Here is an 18,017-nt window from a genome sequence, read left to right on the forward strand (position 1 = left end):
CGTGTACATGATTTACTAGTTGTTGCTAAGGAACGTTCTACAGTTAGCATTAAAATTCATTTCTTGTGTGTTCAGAGATCTAATTAGGGTTTTCCATATCTCTGGAAGTATTAAACCTTGGTTCCTGTTAAGGTTATCTGTAATGCGTGCAACTGTGGCTGCTTCTTTAAACATTCGAGAGTGGTAGTCTTCTTTTATGCATGGGGTACAACTTTTGTCCCACTCAATGATATGGTTTGTTATGGAGAAATGTGATGACAGGCCTGATATGTCTTGTCTGTTGTTTTTAACATAACCAATGTGTTCCTTCTGTCTAATCTCGAGGCTTCCCGAAGTCTGGCCAGACTTCATATCTCAATCATATCTCCCGCCCTTTTTGCAACTAACATTTTCAATCTGTCCTCGTACTCCGCATTCCAAAGACCACTGACCATTCACTGTACTGTAACTGAATATATGTAATCCTATTTTAGTGTACATATCCTGTAGAATAAAAAAAAAAATAAACACCTATTTGTCATACCACTCTAACATTAACAACTGAAGATGAAACAGATTAACATCATCCATTAGCATGATCATTCTTCCTTCTACTTGCCACATATCTTTAAACCTCTAGGGTTTTCTTTGCCTGATTTGATAATTTCTGTTCATACTGCACTTTTGTTTTCCTTACTGAGTCACTCTCCTAGCTTATTCTTTATACTCTTCATGTAACTGATGATTACCATTATTCATCTTGTACTGTGGAGACAGTACCTTCTTCCAGATTTCATGCTTATTCATCCATTCAGAATACATTCATATGGTGATGCTATTATGTTTTTTTGTCATTTCCCAAGCAGCATTTATTTCCTTACAGCTCAACTCCCCATTCCATGCTATAGCTTGAAGCTGTCTCCTAAGTTTGTCATAATTACCAGCCTTATAATTCCACATATATCCTTTCATTACAGAGGTCAGCATACGGCTAGCCACAACCAGGGGCGAATGCTGGTTTTGAAATTGATGCTTGCTCTTGTTATCATTCAGGAAGCGAGAAGTGTGATTGAAGTCTGATTAGCGGAATAATGAATTACTGACCATTTAAAACTATATATTTAGAAATTTATGTACATTTAATCATACAAATACAACATTTATATTACAAATGATATTCTTTTTCAATTTAGCTACTTGAATACAAATTCTACCCTACAGTTCTTCTTTATGAACTGTCAATAACATCATCATAAAAAGTTGGTTGTAACTTAATTTTCCCAAGCAACACACACACACACACTTGTAAAGGCTGGCTGAAGCTCACTGGCTAGAGCTACGTTGAGTGCGTATGGCCTGTGTTTAAGCAACAGAGTGAGACGACATGAAATGGCTATGCACATGCATGAAATCGCAGTGCTGCGAGGACCTGGAAGCTCCTACAACTGAGCAAGCCAAAGTAGCTTTGACTAGATGAGCAAGCATCGGCCTTCAATACACAATGCAAAGCTCGATTATTGCCATGCAAGCTTACGACATCTTCTGTCTACAAAAATAAAAGCCTAAATGGAATGCTTTTAAATGCATGCATTTATTAACAAATAAATATTACTTCTTTCTCAAGCAATGAGCTTGTGCAGCAAGCATGGAGAATTTGCCCCCAGCCACAACCCAGGTGATCACTTCACAATCACTCTCACCAACTGGCGGAAAGTGTAAAATCGCACTCACAATTGCATCCTCAGCTCAGATGTAATTATGCATGCCCTCCTTTACATGTTGTCTGAGATAGTTCTTTGCACAAACTAAAATTCATTTTCCTCATTCCCAAATACTATCTCTTCATTCTAATCTATATTGCCATAATTAAAATCGTCCACAATAATTACCCTTCCTTTGTTCACTAATCAAAGTTGTTTACTGTTTGTTAGCCAGTTTGGTTGGCCAAGTGGTTAGCATATCCACTTAGCCTAAAGACTGTGGGTTCAAATCCTTCTGTGGGCATGGATGTTTGTGAAAATTTTAGTGGTGGTGGGCAGTAGATGACATTGGTGTACTTGCAGTTCATTGTAGTTGGTGGAGACAATTGTAGAACAGGTGCCCTCCCTTGATGAGTCCTTGGACTCCCTGGAGGTGTCACACATAATAATAGTAATAAAAAGTAATGGTGTTATTCCATAGTGATGTAATAATAGTTTATACATTTCTTCATCACCACATTCCACATTTCAGGGCTTATAACAACATCCAATTAAATATGTCTGCCTGTCAACCTCCACATTACACACACAGTCTTATAATCATTGCCACTGTTTCCGCTTTTTTATGTGGACATAATTCCCCTGCTATCATCAGCAGCAATCTCTCTCCCTTCTTGTCCTTTCTATCCTTGTGAAAAATACTGTATCCTTCTATCCTCATTAGAATATAATCTTTATTCAGCCATGTTTTGCTTATTCCAATGATTTTGGGGTGAATAAACTCAGTGAAACCATTTCATCTCTCTCTCTTATTTCTGATACTTCTGGCATTTGTACATAAACACAACAATTCATTTTTAGGTCTATAACCAGTCCTATCCGAGCTACTTGTTTGTTGCGATTTACTACTACACCTGTCCAATCACCTTTATCATTACTTATCACATATCTCCTCTGTCTCAACTTCCCCACCTACATCGCAATATAGTCCATCTTCATACATGCATTCACTGCCACTTTCAACATCAACTCCCCCTATGCCATGTCTCCTTGCATTCCTGTTCTGTCTTCATCTCTCACACTACTACTGTTTGCACTGCCAAGCACTTCTATTGCTTCAATACCACTCTCCTGATTTTTCACTTCATCTTGCATGCATCACACACACTGTACTTCCATCTAGCAACATTTTCTGCAGTGCACTTACTCCAAAGCCATTCAAATGCAACCCATCATGCCTGTTAATTTCATTCTTCCCTCAAACACATGCCATACATCCACAAACTTGCTCCCTTCTCGCACAGTTCCACTAGCATACCATTCATGAATTTGGCTCTACGTCGCAACTCATTGTCATACCTAGGCAATACGCTGACAGCTTTTCCCACTACACTGTTATCTTTCACTCTTCTCAATAATCTCCTGATATTCACCCTCACATGCTCCTTATGTCCACTTAGATCATTTGTCCCCACAGTCACCACTAACTCTCTTGCTTGTTTCTTCATGTCAGTGCCTCATTTCTTCCTCATGTTCTTCCCTATTATCCTACTCATTCTCCCTCCTGGATAGCAGACCTTATGAACTCTCTCATTAACTAATCCTCTAACTAAGGAATCTCCATATACTGCCATCCTGGAATCACTCGTTGCTTCTTTTTTTCTTTCATTTAAGGAGTTTTCTATGGTAATTCTATTATAGGAAGTATTTGATGAGATTGACCACAAAATCTTGTTCCCCAATACAATAATTAAGGATGTTAGTAAGACTGTTAAGGATGCTAAGAGGGCAAGTGAAAAATAATTGTTTTGGCAGGTATGAATGATATGACTGGTGACAAGGGCAGTATGCAAGAAGATATGAAAACTGCTACAAGCAAAAAGTAAAAATTTTCTACTGTCACAATATGACAGTAGCTCTGAATAGAATTGATTTCAAACAAGTCAATGCATTGGCTTGTTTGAAATTGGAGCAAGAGGAATGTGTCCATTTTCAAGATGTATCTAAAGAATAAATTTGATGAAAAAAAACCTACTTGTAATTGACGGATTGCACTGAAATGAGTTCTAAAAAAGGTAAGTGTCTGGAGAATGGTCAAGGTGCCTTGAAAGTGTATTCAGGAAAGCTACATCTGTCAGAGGGATGCAAGTCAGCATATGTAGGTCCTTCAAAGGAGAATTTGGGAAATATCAAAAATGCATGGTGGTGTTTCTAAAATCCCAGATTTAAATTATTAGACTTCCCTGGAGTCAACAACTCATATCAGGAGGTCCTCCCTTGAATGCATTCACTGTCTCACATCCACTACACTTCCAGACAATGCATTCCAACCACCCTCAACTCACCATGAAAAAAACCCAGTTCTTAACCATATGCTCATGACCTTTTTATACAGCATTCAGGGATGGCCTCTTGCTCTCCCTTGTCTTCTCCACCCATTCTATGAAAAATATGATACTCATTAATCTGATAATTACCCCTTAACTTTTTATTATGTCTCAATGATGGCCCTCCCCCTCGTCCTTCTATCCACCAGTGACAGAAGGACAAGGCTAGTCAGAGACATCATGAATAGGAAGATGAAATGGCTGGACATATGAGAGGGTCAGCCAGAGAATCGAGTAAAGTAAATTTAGAAGGAAATATGAAGGAACAAGGATAAGGAGGACATGGGATAGACTATGTTCTGGAATGGACAAAACTAAATTATATGAAGACATCAAAAGAATGGCAGAAAATAGAGCGATGTGGAAATCCATAATTGCAAACCTTCAATATGAAGATGCCACCTAAGAAGAAGAAAATTATTATTATAATTACATGCCGCCTCCAAGTAGTCCAATGGCTCATCAAGGGAGGGCACCTACTCTACAGCTCTCTGTCCTGACCACTCATTCCACCAGCTACAGCAAATCACATCATCTACGCCAGTGGTTCCCAACCTTTTTCCACTTGTGTACCCCTTTTAAACCCATTTCTATAAATTTTACCCTTTGTTTTTAAAATAGCTGTTTTTAAATACTGACATTTATTGTTCCATAACTAATTTTATGCATTTTGTTTATTTTACTTGTTTTTCCACCATTACTGATTATTTTTCACAAGTACCCCTGAACAGCCCAGCAGGTACCCCCCAGGGGTACGCATATCACTGGTTGGGAACTGATGATCTACACCAAAGCCATCTACTGCCCACCACCACCACTAGTATTTTCACAGACAATCACAAATTCATGCCCAGGGCAGGATTCGAACCCGCAGCCTTCTGGCTGGAGAGCGGATATGCTAACCAGGCCAGCAAATTGAGATGTTCTTAGTGTTTTGATAGTGCACAATTATACTTCAAACCAAACTAAAAGCAAAATAGCACACATTTTAAAAATTACTACTTGTAAATGTTGTGTTTTTAACTATATTATATTGAACTATATTATAAGTGGATGAAATATTGATTACATGCAGTAGTTATGTTTAAAAATAAACAACATTGACCCGTTTTGCACTCCTCGCCTCCTCCCAGAAAGGGTCTCTTGCCTCTCTTGAAACTGGAGGGTTGGCATGCCCTACAGTTTCAAAACCGTGGGTGTAAACTAATTGCAGAGTGAAGTGTTTTACTCTTACGCTAAAAACACACCAAATTTATGTTCAACTGCTTGCTTTGGCACATGCCCAAAACTTAAGCATTGATTGTGGTTGGAGAATCCTGCTACTCTTTCTACTCTTGAATGTGTATATTCAAGAGTAGAAAGTGTAGCAGAATTCTTAGAGATCCATTTTGGGACATCACAGTGCGAGACCAAGGTTATGAGACTAAGACGGTTGGGGGAAAGGAAGCATGGAAAAGATTATGGGTCAAGTTACCAGGCAGTAAACTTGCCATCTGCAATACGTCAACAGGAAGCACTGGTTAAGAAAAGTTAAAAAGGTGTGAAGATGGTAGGATTATCTAGTAAATGGACACCTTTGCCACGAGTTGCCTTGGTGTTGCACTACTTACTGGATAAGATAGTACAACACTATATTTAGTCCTGAAGATATTTTCAGGTGCAAACTTTGTTTGCTCTCACTGGGATAAAGGATTAAACTAAATCTATTATAGTCTAACCTAGTGATAAATAAATTTTCAACGGACAACATATTAGATATTACTAGTCAATACTTTGACATCTTTTACAATTTCCAGCTTTTTTTTTTAGCAGGCTAAGGCAAACCAGGTTGAGTTGTTTTGCTTTCCAAATGTCAATTTGGAAAGCAAAAGCAAAGAACAAATGGGTGACACAAAGCATGTCAAGAAAATGATCAAGAGCAGATTGAAGGACATTCTGGGTAATTCCACTGAACATAAACATATTTCTGTAGTGGAAATGAACATCTATGAAGAATTATTGAAGTTTAAGTTATTAAGCCACTATTTTACTTTTTTCAAAGCATCTTCAAAAAACTAATCTGAGGTGCAAATTTTCTTTCCCCATCCAGCATGTTTTATTTTTGCCACACTATTACAAAATCTACTAACAAATAAAGAGGCACTGCTAGGCTTCTTTCTCTTCCTCCACCCAATGTATTCATGGAACACTTCGTAAAAGAGGCAGTTAGATATCAGTCACTGACTAAACAACCAACCAGTTGCCCATGTTGTGCTGATGACATTTGACTACAGTATATGACAAATATTTAACATTTCTGCTAAAACTCCAAGATCTCTTACCATAGAAAAAAATTGTCTTCAACTTCCTTGATTCTTCAGTGGCCAGTCTACTCAACAGGTCCTCATCCTTGTGGAAATAGGAAACTTTCTCACTAATCTGAATGATTCTGCTCTATTAGCCAGTCTTATTTATTAACATATATTAGGAGGAACAGTAGTGATCAATATGTATTAATGGCTTCTGTGTTAACAGAATCTAGAAATCCTTGCACTTCCCAAAACAAAACAGTGCCATCACTTACATCTCAGTAACATCAGAAAAAGTATTACAAGTTCTTGGATAACAGCATTCAAAAACTTTATTTGAATTTTACTAAGAATTAGCTACCCTTCTCCACTCACAAAATTACTCTCTCCATCACAAAGATCTTGGGCTTACTTAGGCCAAATTATAACTGCCATCATTTGTCTGGATGAATTTAAAAATACACTGTTCTATAGCTGCCCAAGATATGCAAATCATGCTATGAACTCAGATTTTTTCAATGAGTATGATAAATATCTAAGATTCAAATCTGATTTTTTTGGAATTTGCCAGAGCTTTAACATCCCCACAGTCTGGAAGATTTATGAGTAATAGTCATTTCACTGAATAAATGTTACCAAACTATACCTTAGCTACTGTGCATAGATATGGACATGTTTCAATGGTGATAATAAAACTAGAATTCACAGGCAACAATATCAGGACTGGAATGGTATTTATATAGACAAACAGAATGTAAACTAGAACTTAATAGAAGGTTGGAATGAAAGGCATTTAAGTTAGTAAGAGAATTTTAGAGTAATAAGGGCTAATTCATTCAAAAAAGCAGAGCAGAATTGCATAAATTCATTAAACTGATATCTCCAGGGAGTCCAAAGACTCATCGAGGGAGGGCACCTACTCTACAGCTCTGTCTCCACCACTCAATCCACCAACTATAATCCATCATCTACACCAATGCCATCTGCTGCCCACCACCACTAGTATTTTCACAGAATCAAAAACATCCGTGTCCACTGTGGGATTCGAACCTGCAGCCTTTTGAGTGGAGAGTGGATATGCTAACTACTTGACCAACCAGGCCCGCTATATAGAATGAAATAATTACTCAACATTTCAATCTTATTAATGCCATCAGGAGTAATATACAAACATGAACAGAGAAGTGACATGATTCACATGTATCTCTGTATGTGTGTACTCCTAATTATCTTAATATGAAGAGCGAGATGTTGAACAATAATTTTAAACTGAAGTTATTACTGCAACATGGACATGGCAGTTAACTCCATAATTTTGTAATAATAAATGCTGATCATTATGCAACAATAAGGAAAACTGAAGTGATGCTCTTTGGAAAGAAAAGAATTGAATCATTTTAACAAAGAAAGTGCTGTTGATGGAATGAGTTTACATAGAGTACTGGGAAGAATTTAAGATACACTATGATGGATGTTAGTGATTTACTAGTTACCTACAGCAATTGATGACAGGAATCCCACTAGTCATAAGTCCACATAGCATACTATACTATAACACCTTATAAAAAGCTGTGCACATTCCTAATACTTCAAATTTTATTCCTATATATTCACTATTAATGGTTCATAACATTTTAAAATAAATCAATGATCAGTTCTGACTTCAGATAGCATTAAACAAAACATAGGCAAACTGATTTTACCTTCTACACAGTTGGTAGAAAAGAAGCATAGATTTCTTGTTTCTAAAGGATTAACATTGGTTGATTCAGGTGTCCTTGTCTGTGGTTCTGATTCACCTGTGAGAGATGAGTTGTCTACCTTAAGTGACTGTGCTGAAATTACTCTCATATCAGCTGGAATGCGATCCCCACCTTTCACTTCCACTATATCACCAGCAACAACTTCTTCAGCTGGAAGTGTTAATTTTTCACCATCTCTAAGAACAACAGCATACTGCAAAACAAAATATTTTTTTTTAATTAATTGAAATATGAATTATAGAGAAATAGTGATTGTGCATGTCAAGATCAAGAAGTACTTACTTGAGGTACCATATTTTTAAAGGATTCCATAATTTTTGAGCTTTTAGCTTCTTGATAATATGAGAAACAGCCAGTGACAATCACTACTACAGACAACACAATACCTAAATATAACTGTAAAAGAAAAAAAATTGATGAAATGTTACTAAAAGATACAGGAATATTGTAAATGTTTGGAAGTAGTCTTTCACATAATGCTAGCAACTAAAAACATTGCACCATTTTCTAACAAATGCAAAATAACCCTTAATAAACAAAATACTCTCATTTATATATAAACTAATAATAATGGTTACATTAGTAAAGTCATCATAATTGGGAATATCTGGTCAAAGTACAATCAAAAGGTAACAAAAACTGGAAATGAGTGATGAGAATGAACAAAATAGGAATGGTCCAAGTCCTTAGTATTGCAGTAATCCTGTGGGTTACCTTCACCAGATTTGCAAAATGCGTTCTAAACTAAAGATCCCTTGTCTTATCCACTTTCTCTAGTTAGATCCATCAGTGTGCAGCCTCCCATCTATCGATCCCAAATTTCAAAAAACTACATTTATTTGAAATAAACTGGCATCCCAATTTATTTGCTCATATACGGATGTTTTGGCTCTTCAAATCCTCTTGAAGAGCCAAAACATCCGTACTATTATTAACGACCCTCTTAAGCTTCACATTATCTGCCAATAACTGAATATCTCCCTGCAAACCAGTGATAATATCTGACAAAGGTTAAGAAAGCAAGGGTTCCAGCACTGATCCCTGCAGAACTCCACTTGACCTTCTTCTATAAAATTCTGAAGAGAGGAAAAAATGGTCATGCAACAAAGTAAGCTGCAGTGCCTTAACCTTATATACATTATGCCCAGAAGCTGGTCTATCCTTATCAAGGACTCCTAACCTTCTCTTCTTTCATACATGAATTATTTTCTGAAAATTAAGGTGTTTCATCTCCAAGGCAAACAGATCAGAGAATATATGGGTTACTGCAAAAAAAAAAAAAAAAAAAAAAAAAAAGCCTGTTAAGTCCATTTGTGTGCTTTTTTTTTTTTTTTTTTTTTTTTTTAGTTATTTACAGAGTTTAGTGCAAAATACCAAGTATAATCTACTGGCAAAAAAATCAGCCAAGTCCAGTTTATATGGGAACTTCAGAAAATTCTAAAGCATTGTAATGAATGGTTTTAAATGTAAACAGTTCCAATTCATACAATCAAAACACAAATTCTGCTTGAATGTGCTGTTCATCATCCTAAAATATTGCATGCTTCTACAGTAAAAGTCTGTTAAGTCCCCTTATGAAATTTTTTAAAATATTCTACAAACTAGGGAGCAAAAATCTCAAAGTGCATTTGACAGATTTTAGTTGTATATTTATGAAAACTGGTAATAAATGCTATTAGAATAAACTCTGAGCCCACGTCGCTGTTTTCAATCAAAGCAAACCATGTTGGTATGACTTTTGTGTCCGGGGCTTATTAAATGATGTTTTCATTGAATAATTAAGCTGGCGTTCATTCACAGAGCACATTATTAATACAATCCAAAACATGGTACAATCAATTACAATGGCAAGCGTCAGAAAAGCACGAAAAAGACTGAAAATTTTAAAAATTCATATCTCTGCTTGTAATAGACCAAATCCTTGTTTTTTTTTTTTTTTTTTTTTTTAGTTTTGTAGGTAAATGCATGTACATTAACGCAAAATTAATGACAAAATCGTATCTTTAAATTATGATAATTATTTTTGCAATTGAAAGTCGCTAATTTTACAGCAATCGTAAAAAAAATGGTATAAATGCACGATTTTTTTTTATTTACATGATTTATTTAATAAAAATATTCATTCAAAATGTATCGTTTATGTTACTTGCAACAGATCGAATGTTTTGATTAGTATGCAAAACAATGTTTAAAATATTGTCAGTTAGAAGCAAGCTCCATGCGGTTAATGGATAGCAAATATTTAGCGCATCTCCTGATGGAGATGGAAAATGCATTCCAATATCTGATGATCGATGACCATGTGTTTCTGTAGCATTTGAAGACCACTTGTGACCATTTCTACCTCGAATATAAGATCTTTGTCCCACAGCTGGAGTACCTGGCCATTCAAAGTTCTCTTCGTCTTCTCCGTCCGTGGAAAAATTATTGCCTTCTTCCACGTGTTCATCTTCTTCGGACGCCTCGCTCTCAACATAATGAACGGGCTCACACTCGTGGAGAGAATAAACAATCTCATTTGAATTGTGAAGGGCCATTTTTGGAACTAAAAATCTCGAAAAATTAGCATCTCTCAAAAATTTTTTTTTTTGGTTAAAATTGTTATAAAAAAATTTTTTTTTTTAACACTCTTCTTAGTAATTTTTGCACAAAAAATATCACCAGACACAGTAAAGAAAATGAAAAAGAGCACAAACTCAATATTTCATTTGACACCAGTTGCTCATGGTGGGACTTTTTTTTTTGTCCTTCAGCAACTTCGAGGCCTCTTTACACCTGAAAGGACAAACTGAAACTAACAAACTATCAGCCTACATTGTAGTACTTGGCCTAAAGTTTTTTTTTTACTGCTATCACAGATGGTGCTACCTGTCCCATCCTAAAAGATATTACAACCAATAGTTTTCAGCTGGACAAAAAAAGTCCCATCGACATGGGCTGAGGGTTAATAGAAGCTAAATGTTCAGTAATAAGTTATGTAAAATGAATAAAGAAAACGAATCAAGATCTGCACAAATGGTTTCAGTGGCATTAGAGATCATGAAGGGAAAATGAACCAGGTATACACATAAGAATGAGTTTTGAATGTTATCGTTTTACTAAGTTATAAAAATTATGAAATATAATATTGGATTAACAAGTAGTTATTATAACTGCAAGTAAAATGTTAGTTAAATTTTAAAATAATCTTAAATTACAACAAAATTTTTTGAGGTTACCTAAAGAATTATTCTTTGGACTCCTTGGAGGTGTTACATAATAATAATAATAATAATTACCAAAGGAAACTGTTAAACAAAATACTAAAGGAAGGAAATTTACCAGCAGAATGGAGAACAGGTCAGATCATACCCATCCACAAAAAAAAGGAGATGTCAGATCTTGCACTAATTATAGACCTATTAACCTTTTAAGTCACTGCTATAAAATATTTATCAGGATTCTCCAAAACAGAGTTAAATATTCCTATGAAGAACAGATGGAAGAAGAACAAATGGGATTTAGAAATAGGAGAATCACAGTAGATGCAATTTTCATATTAAACAGATTAGCAGATCTTATGAGATTCAAAAATAAACTCAACTGCTGTTTTATTGACTTCAAGCGTTTGACTCAATAAACAGAAGCAAACTCATTAAAATTCTAGTAAACAGAGGGTTCGACAAATACCTATTAAATTGTATCAAGAATTACTACTCAGAAACACAAGCAGTAGTGAAATGCAAAAACATAGAAACAAATCAAATAGCAATTAAAAAAAGGAGTTATGCAAGGCATTCACCATGTTTATTTAACTTGTACCTAAAAAAAGTAGTAGATGAGGACTACAGATGTGTGAAGGCATAACTGTAAATAAAACACTTAACACATTTAAAGTATGCTGATGACATAGTAATCGCTACAGACAGCCAACAAAAATTAGAAAATATCCTTACCAAGCTGCATCAAACAAGTAACAAATATGATGTGAAAATCATATTTTAGTAAAACAAAACTAATGGTAATAGGAAGAAAAAGAGAAGCAATCCAAATGAAGAGTCTCCATAGCTCAGTCAGTATAGACCAAAGCCTTTTGGTCTTTGCGACCAAAGACAAATCGAACCCAGGTCGCAAAGACCTGGGTTCGATTCCTGTCAGTGACCTTTATCTGGACTCTTTCGACTAAAGGTGAGTTAGCTGGTCTCATATGGAGGTAGGGAGTTTTTTCACCTGGAAACTCAGTTTTTCGTCCCCCAGAACAGGAAGACCAGCCCCATGAACACGCATGGATTACAGTCATGGATACATCCCAGCCATATGCCAGTCCTCAGCCCAGATAAAATTGGGAGGTTGGGGAAAGCAATGGTGAACTACCCTGTAAAAGATCTCATCAGGAATACTTTGTGGATAATGCCCACAAAGTCACCTATGGGCAGAAACAACTGAAAGGAAAAACCAAGTATCCAAATGAAAATAATATAGGACAAATAAAGAAATTCCATTACCTAGGCTCAATGATTACTGAAGATTAGATTATTTTGAAACCATACAACAGAATCAATGAGTGGATAACAATGGACAGTCTACAAAAAATATGGAATAAAAGATTAAGCAAAGAACTCAAACTAAGATATATATAAAATAATAATAATCCCCATATGGTTCAGAATGCTGGATCTTAAGAAAAAAAAGAAATAGATAAGCACAATGCTTTTGAAATGAAATATTTAAGAAAAATCAACAGAACAAGCTGGACAGAAAGATAAAACAAATGAAAAAGTCAGAGAAGAACTTAACTTTGAAGAAACAATAATTACAGCAAAAAAGAGCCAACAAAGCTGTTTTGGATATGTTTCAAGAATGAACAAAGAAAGACTACCAAACATATTATTAAATGATAGAATTGAAGGACAGCCCAGCAGAGGAAGACCAAGAAAGAAATGGATTGACAACATTAAAAGAAAGTATGCACTTAAACTCCATAATAGAACTACATAAAAAAAAAAAAAACAGCAGACAGAAAGAAATGGCAAAAATTTGCCTTTGAGGAACTCAACCTGCCATGAGCAGAAGAAATTGTTTGAATAGGAAAATTTATGCCAGAATGGAGCAAAGCTTTATTTAAGCTATTTATTTATATTTTTTTTTAAATGAAATGCTCTGTTGCTATTAAACAGAAATTTCTTACAAAGCTATTTGCTAAAATGATATTCCTTAGACAAATTGTACAATTTCTTCCCTCTTGGTTTCTGAGAATCTTTCCATACCAGATTAAAGTGAAAATTTGAACTTATTTAAATTTAGATAACATTCTAAACCAAGTAATAGAACCCTACAAAAATGTCCCTAGTGTTTTCAAATAAACTAACAAGCATTTTTTCCACTCCTGGAGCAGCATCAAGTTTTAACAAGACAGCAGATCTTCAAGACACTCAACTTGATTTTGACTCAATGCTCTGTTCGAGATCCTGATCATCAGATTGAATCTCAAAATGAAGATCTAGAAAAAGACGAAAATGAAGATCTAGAAAATCTTGAAAAGACGAAGTAGGTAGAATAAAAGTGATCCATCAAATAGAAAAAAAGACAAAAGAATCAGGCAAAGAATTGAAGCATAGAATTTTAATTCTGAAGCCAGTAAACAGCAAAAAAAAAAAAAAGATTGATATTGTTACACATTAATATTCCCCTGGCCTGGGCACAGTTTGATGAGGTGTGTGTGCACATGCATGCATGTACACACACATATGCATAGTTGGAATTTCTATACAACACTTTGATATCCTGAAGTGATTCTAGAGATTAATAACAAATTAGTATTATTTTAATCCATTTAAAAAGACAAGTAACACAGCTAACACTAATATCCCAAGTAAAGAGAGAGTTTATTTTCATTCCAGTATTGCAGGGATTTACAGTAAGCACACACACTTTTAGTTAAATATTTTGAAGGGTTTTTCTTTTTTTGTTGCAAGAGCAGCAAAAACGAAACTGATGAAAAAACATTGGCTGAGTGAAATTGATCAAATGTTCAAATAACGACTCATGGATATGTATCAACAGGTTTATAAACTTTTGTGGATGCAATTGCCAAATTTTATGAATGTAGTATAATATCATACAAGACTTACATTATCATCTGCTGGCTCTTCAAATGTGCTTGCTTGAATAGAGTATGCTATAAAACAAAGAATTGCACCTATCCATAGAAGGAGAGCAAAACCTCCGAAGAGATTTTTACAAAATTTCACCCATTCAGGAGTCTTTTTAGGAGGAGTTAATGCATTTGGTCCATCTCTTGCATATACCTCTTTTGCACGTTGTGTTGTTAAACCCTATTATATAAAATGAAGAAAAAGAAAGCAATTAATGTTTGATGAATACTTTTCATAAATGCAAATTTATTTAGAAGTTTGAAAAAAACTAAATTAATAAAATACTACTACTACTACCACCTGTTTTGAAAGCAAGTGCTAGAAGGGTGGAGAAAAAGAAGTCTGACAACAGAATTGGACAAAAGGTAAGAAAATTAGGACAAGAATGTCAGAAAAATTGCTGTTGGAATTAACTGGGAAGCAAGTGAAGGTGAACACAGCATGTGTAATAACAAGAAACATTGAAAGATGAAAATGACAAGATAGCAATGAAAAATAACGCGCTTACATGGAGTCATGATGCCTCTATAGAACTACGGAGGAATCACATGATGGGTGGAAAAACACCTGACCAGTGGTGGGCAGAGAAGCAAAAAGGAGACATGCAATGGTAAACAAAGCATAGCATACAAGTAAAAGGAGGATAAAGAGTTTTGTATGGAGACATCATCATAACAGGAGCACTTAAGGAGAGTGGCAATCTTGTTTCCCTAGAGTAAAACTTAAAGATGTGTAGCCACTGTAGTGCAACTGAGAAGAATAGCAGAACACTGCACCCTTCTATTGGAAAAGAAGGGTGCAGTGTTCTGCTATTCTATTCAGGTTCAATTCTCATCATGACAAGAGGAATCCTTATATGGGCTTTTTCAGTTGAAGGCAAGTTAGCCGATCTCATATGGTGGTAGCAGGGTTTTTTCTCCAGAAACTCTGGTTTTTCATCCTGCGTAATCGGCCTTCAGAACACCACAATTTAACAGACAAAAATACTGTTGGTGATGATGAACGATAAATGGTATGGATGGTAGTAGCATTGTAAGTTGGAGAATTGAGTAGTAGTGTAGCGGATGAGATGTATTTAGCGAAGTAGAGTAGTGTGTCCTCCCATGATGAGTCCTTGAACTCCCTGGAGACAAGTAGTAATGTCAGTGTTAGGATACACAGAGATGATAGATTTTTCCACAGGAAATTAACTCAACAGGTGATAAGCATGATATGTGAATGGATATCAAAGTGTTGCTAGTGCAAGCAAGTAAGAATAAAGATTGGGAGTCAGCTGCCACAGCATGATGGGAGCAAGGTGAGAAGCAGGGACTCGATCCCAAATGTGTCAATGCCTAAGTTATTCAGACAGTATGATGTAGAGCAAGTTCAATGTATTAAAGGATTTATATAAGATAACCACAACTTTTATAGGAAAGTGTTTGTATTTGAATGGATTCAGAATTAGGTGGCTACAAAAATGTTTGGCAAGAGTTTGGAAGTAAAGGTCAAGTAAACTACAGTTTTCAGGGAAAATGCAGACAATATGTACAGGCATCCTAGAACCAAGTGAGTGAGTGTGAGAATGGTAAAGAGATGTTGAATATTGCTCCCTGGGTTCTGAAATTTAGTGGGATAGTCAATATAAAGGCAAAGGGAAGTTGTGGGCCAGAAGGGAATATTTCAAGTAGCATTAGTATATATAAATGGGAGAAGTTATTAGTTGTTCAACTTGGAATTAAGTTATAGAGATTAGCAAGACTTGGTTGATGGATGATATAAAGATAGAATATAAGAAATGTTGTATTTTCAATGAGGAAAGGAAAATGGGAACACAATGGGGAGGAATGAACAGATAAACAGAAACCAAAAAGTCTAGTTCAGCAGAAGGACATATGTAGAAGACGGCGGCACTATATTTGAGGCCATACGATAACAGAGGCTAATAGAATGAAATATATAGCTGATAGCTCTAGTCCAGGGCATGTAAAGGAAGATATGTACTGACAAATAAGCACAGTAAATGCAGAATGAATAATTATCATGGAGAACTTCCACTATGGGAATAGGTTTGAAAAAAGGAACAATCCCATAGAAGAAAAGAAATGGAATTTATATAGCTGATAAAACAATTATCTAAAACAGTACATAATGGAGGAGACACTGGATTCAGAAGTGCTGGATCTGATGACAGTAGCTGAGATGTACGTCTGTATCCAGAGCAACCACACTGTTTCTAACTAGGGAGAGTGATCAAGTGATCTTGACCTGGAAGGCTGCAACACGTAGAATTTTCATGTAATGAGTATGCAGAATTACAGTGATTATTATAAAAAGCTGAGAAGCCAGTCTGTAGCAATGCTATGGCCTAACAATCTGGAGAGGGAAAATTTCAGTCCCTGGGAGACAGTCAAGGACTATTTGAAGAAAGCAATATCTGATTATATACCTAGAGTCAGAAGGATAAATCAGGATGATTTATCCTTTTGACTCAGCTAATGCCTTTTTATTCCCATATAGGGAGCAGGTGAGGCCGTTTTAGCCCTATCTAACTTTTAGAGACTGAGTGGGCAGTTCAATCTCTATTGGTACCCAATCAGAGATAGCTGGCCCAAGGCTATCACTAATTAAGTGGCACTCAGTGAAGAGGCGGCCCAACAAGTGCCGCCATCTCGTGGTCCCTAACACAATATTGAAAGTTTATTTTTCACTTGGTTAGAGTATAATAAATTTAGTTTAATCCTTTATCCAAGTGTGAGCAAACAAAGTTTGCGCCTGAAAGTATCTTCAGGACTGAGGTAAGGTGGTACACACCAGGGCACACCAGTACACACTCCTGTCTCAGTATCTCCTATAATGCAAAACACATCTCCTTACGAATATGTCTAATGTTCTGCATTAAGGGAAGGGCCACTACCCAGACTAGTTTCGACCTTTATTGAGGTCTCTTCAGTGGGAGCCAGGCCCAAGCTGAGATACCAGGCAGAAGCATTCGCAGGTCATCTCCACCTATGCTTCTGCCTGGTATCTCAGCTTGGGCCTGGCTCCCACTGAAGAGACCTCAATAAAGGTCGAAACTAGTCTGGGTAGTGGCCCTTCCCTTAATGCAGAACATTAGACATATCCGTAAGGAGATGTGTTTTGCATTATAGGAGATACTGAGACAGGAGTATTGGTAGCTTGCTCCACCTTTGCAACGAGTTGCCCTGGTGTGTACCACCTTACCTCAGTCCTGAAGATACTTTCAGGCGCAAACTTTGTTTGCTCACACTTGGATAAAGGATTAAACTAAATTTATTATACCCTAACACAATATATTTAATGTATGAAGTAGTGCAGGTGCTACGGTCGATTTTCTTGAGTTTACGGGCTGAAAAACCCGAGTTTCCAGGAGAAAAAACCCCCGCTTGCCCATGCTAGAAATCAACTAACTCGGGAACCGGTCAAAAAAAGACTTAGAAAAATTTCCTCTAGTCGCTGACTAGATTCAAAACAAAGTTTTTCTTTGTGTGGTCAAGCGCCATGGTGTGCAAGCGCCACAGTTTTGACTTTGGGTAGATAATTAAACAGGAGCTGCAGAAAAGCTGAAAGGTATATAAAGAGAAAATGATTAGCAAGCTAATGAGCAGTACCTCAAGCACTGGTAAAAAAAGGACAACTTGTATGGTATGGAAGGCAAAAGAAGATTCTGAAAGATAGCCAAGCAGACCAAAGGAAAGTTATTTTATTTTATTATTTATTTTTTGCAAAAGGTCAAGTAAATTGAAAAATGACCAGCAGAATAGCT

At 36.0% G+C, this 18,017-nt stretch overlaps 1 protein-coding gene and 1 non-coding gene across 4 annotated transcripts in view; both read right to left on the reverse strand.

Annotated features, from left to right (window-relative positions):
* Window positions 1–18,017, reverse strand: part of LOC150097892 (sodium/potassium-transporting ATPase subunit alpha-like) — a 221,532-nt gene that overhangs the window by 132,224 nt on the left and 71,291 nt on the right. For all 3 annotated transcript variants that reach the window (XM_090405971.1, XM_090405968.1, XM_090405969.1), the window contains exons 4-6: window positions 14,228–14,431; window positions 8,400–8,513; window positions 8,058–8,310 (exon numbers count right to left, since the gene is read on the reverse strand). In XM_090405971.1, the coding sequence (XP_090262097.1) occupies window positions 8,058–8,310; window positions 8,400–8,513; window positions 14,228–14,431 (571 nt within the window). The remainder of the gene's footprint in view (window positions 1–8,057; window positions 8,311–8,399; window positions 8,514–14,227; window positions 14,432–18,017) is intronic.
* On the reverse strand, window positions 9,202–9,319 carry LOC150097894 (U6atac minor spliceosomal RNA). The gene has a single exon (XR_016549620.1). It is a non-coding gene; the product is annotated as a U6atac minor spliceosomal RNA (small nuclear RNA).

The sequence above is a fragment of the Typopeltis vanoorti genome, chromosome 16, assembly GCF_054136105.1.
Source record: "Typopeltis vanoorti isolate ZY-2024b chromosome 16, IOZ_Tvanoo_1.0, whole genome shotgun sequence".
NCBI classification, from domain to species: Eukaryota; Metazoa; Arthropoda; class Arachnida; order Uropygi; family Thelyphonidae; genus Typopeltis; species Typopeltis vanoorti.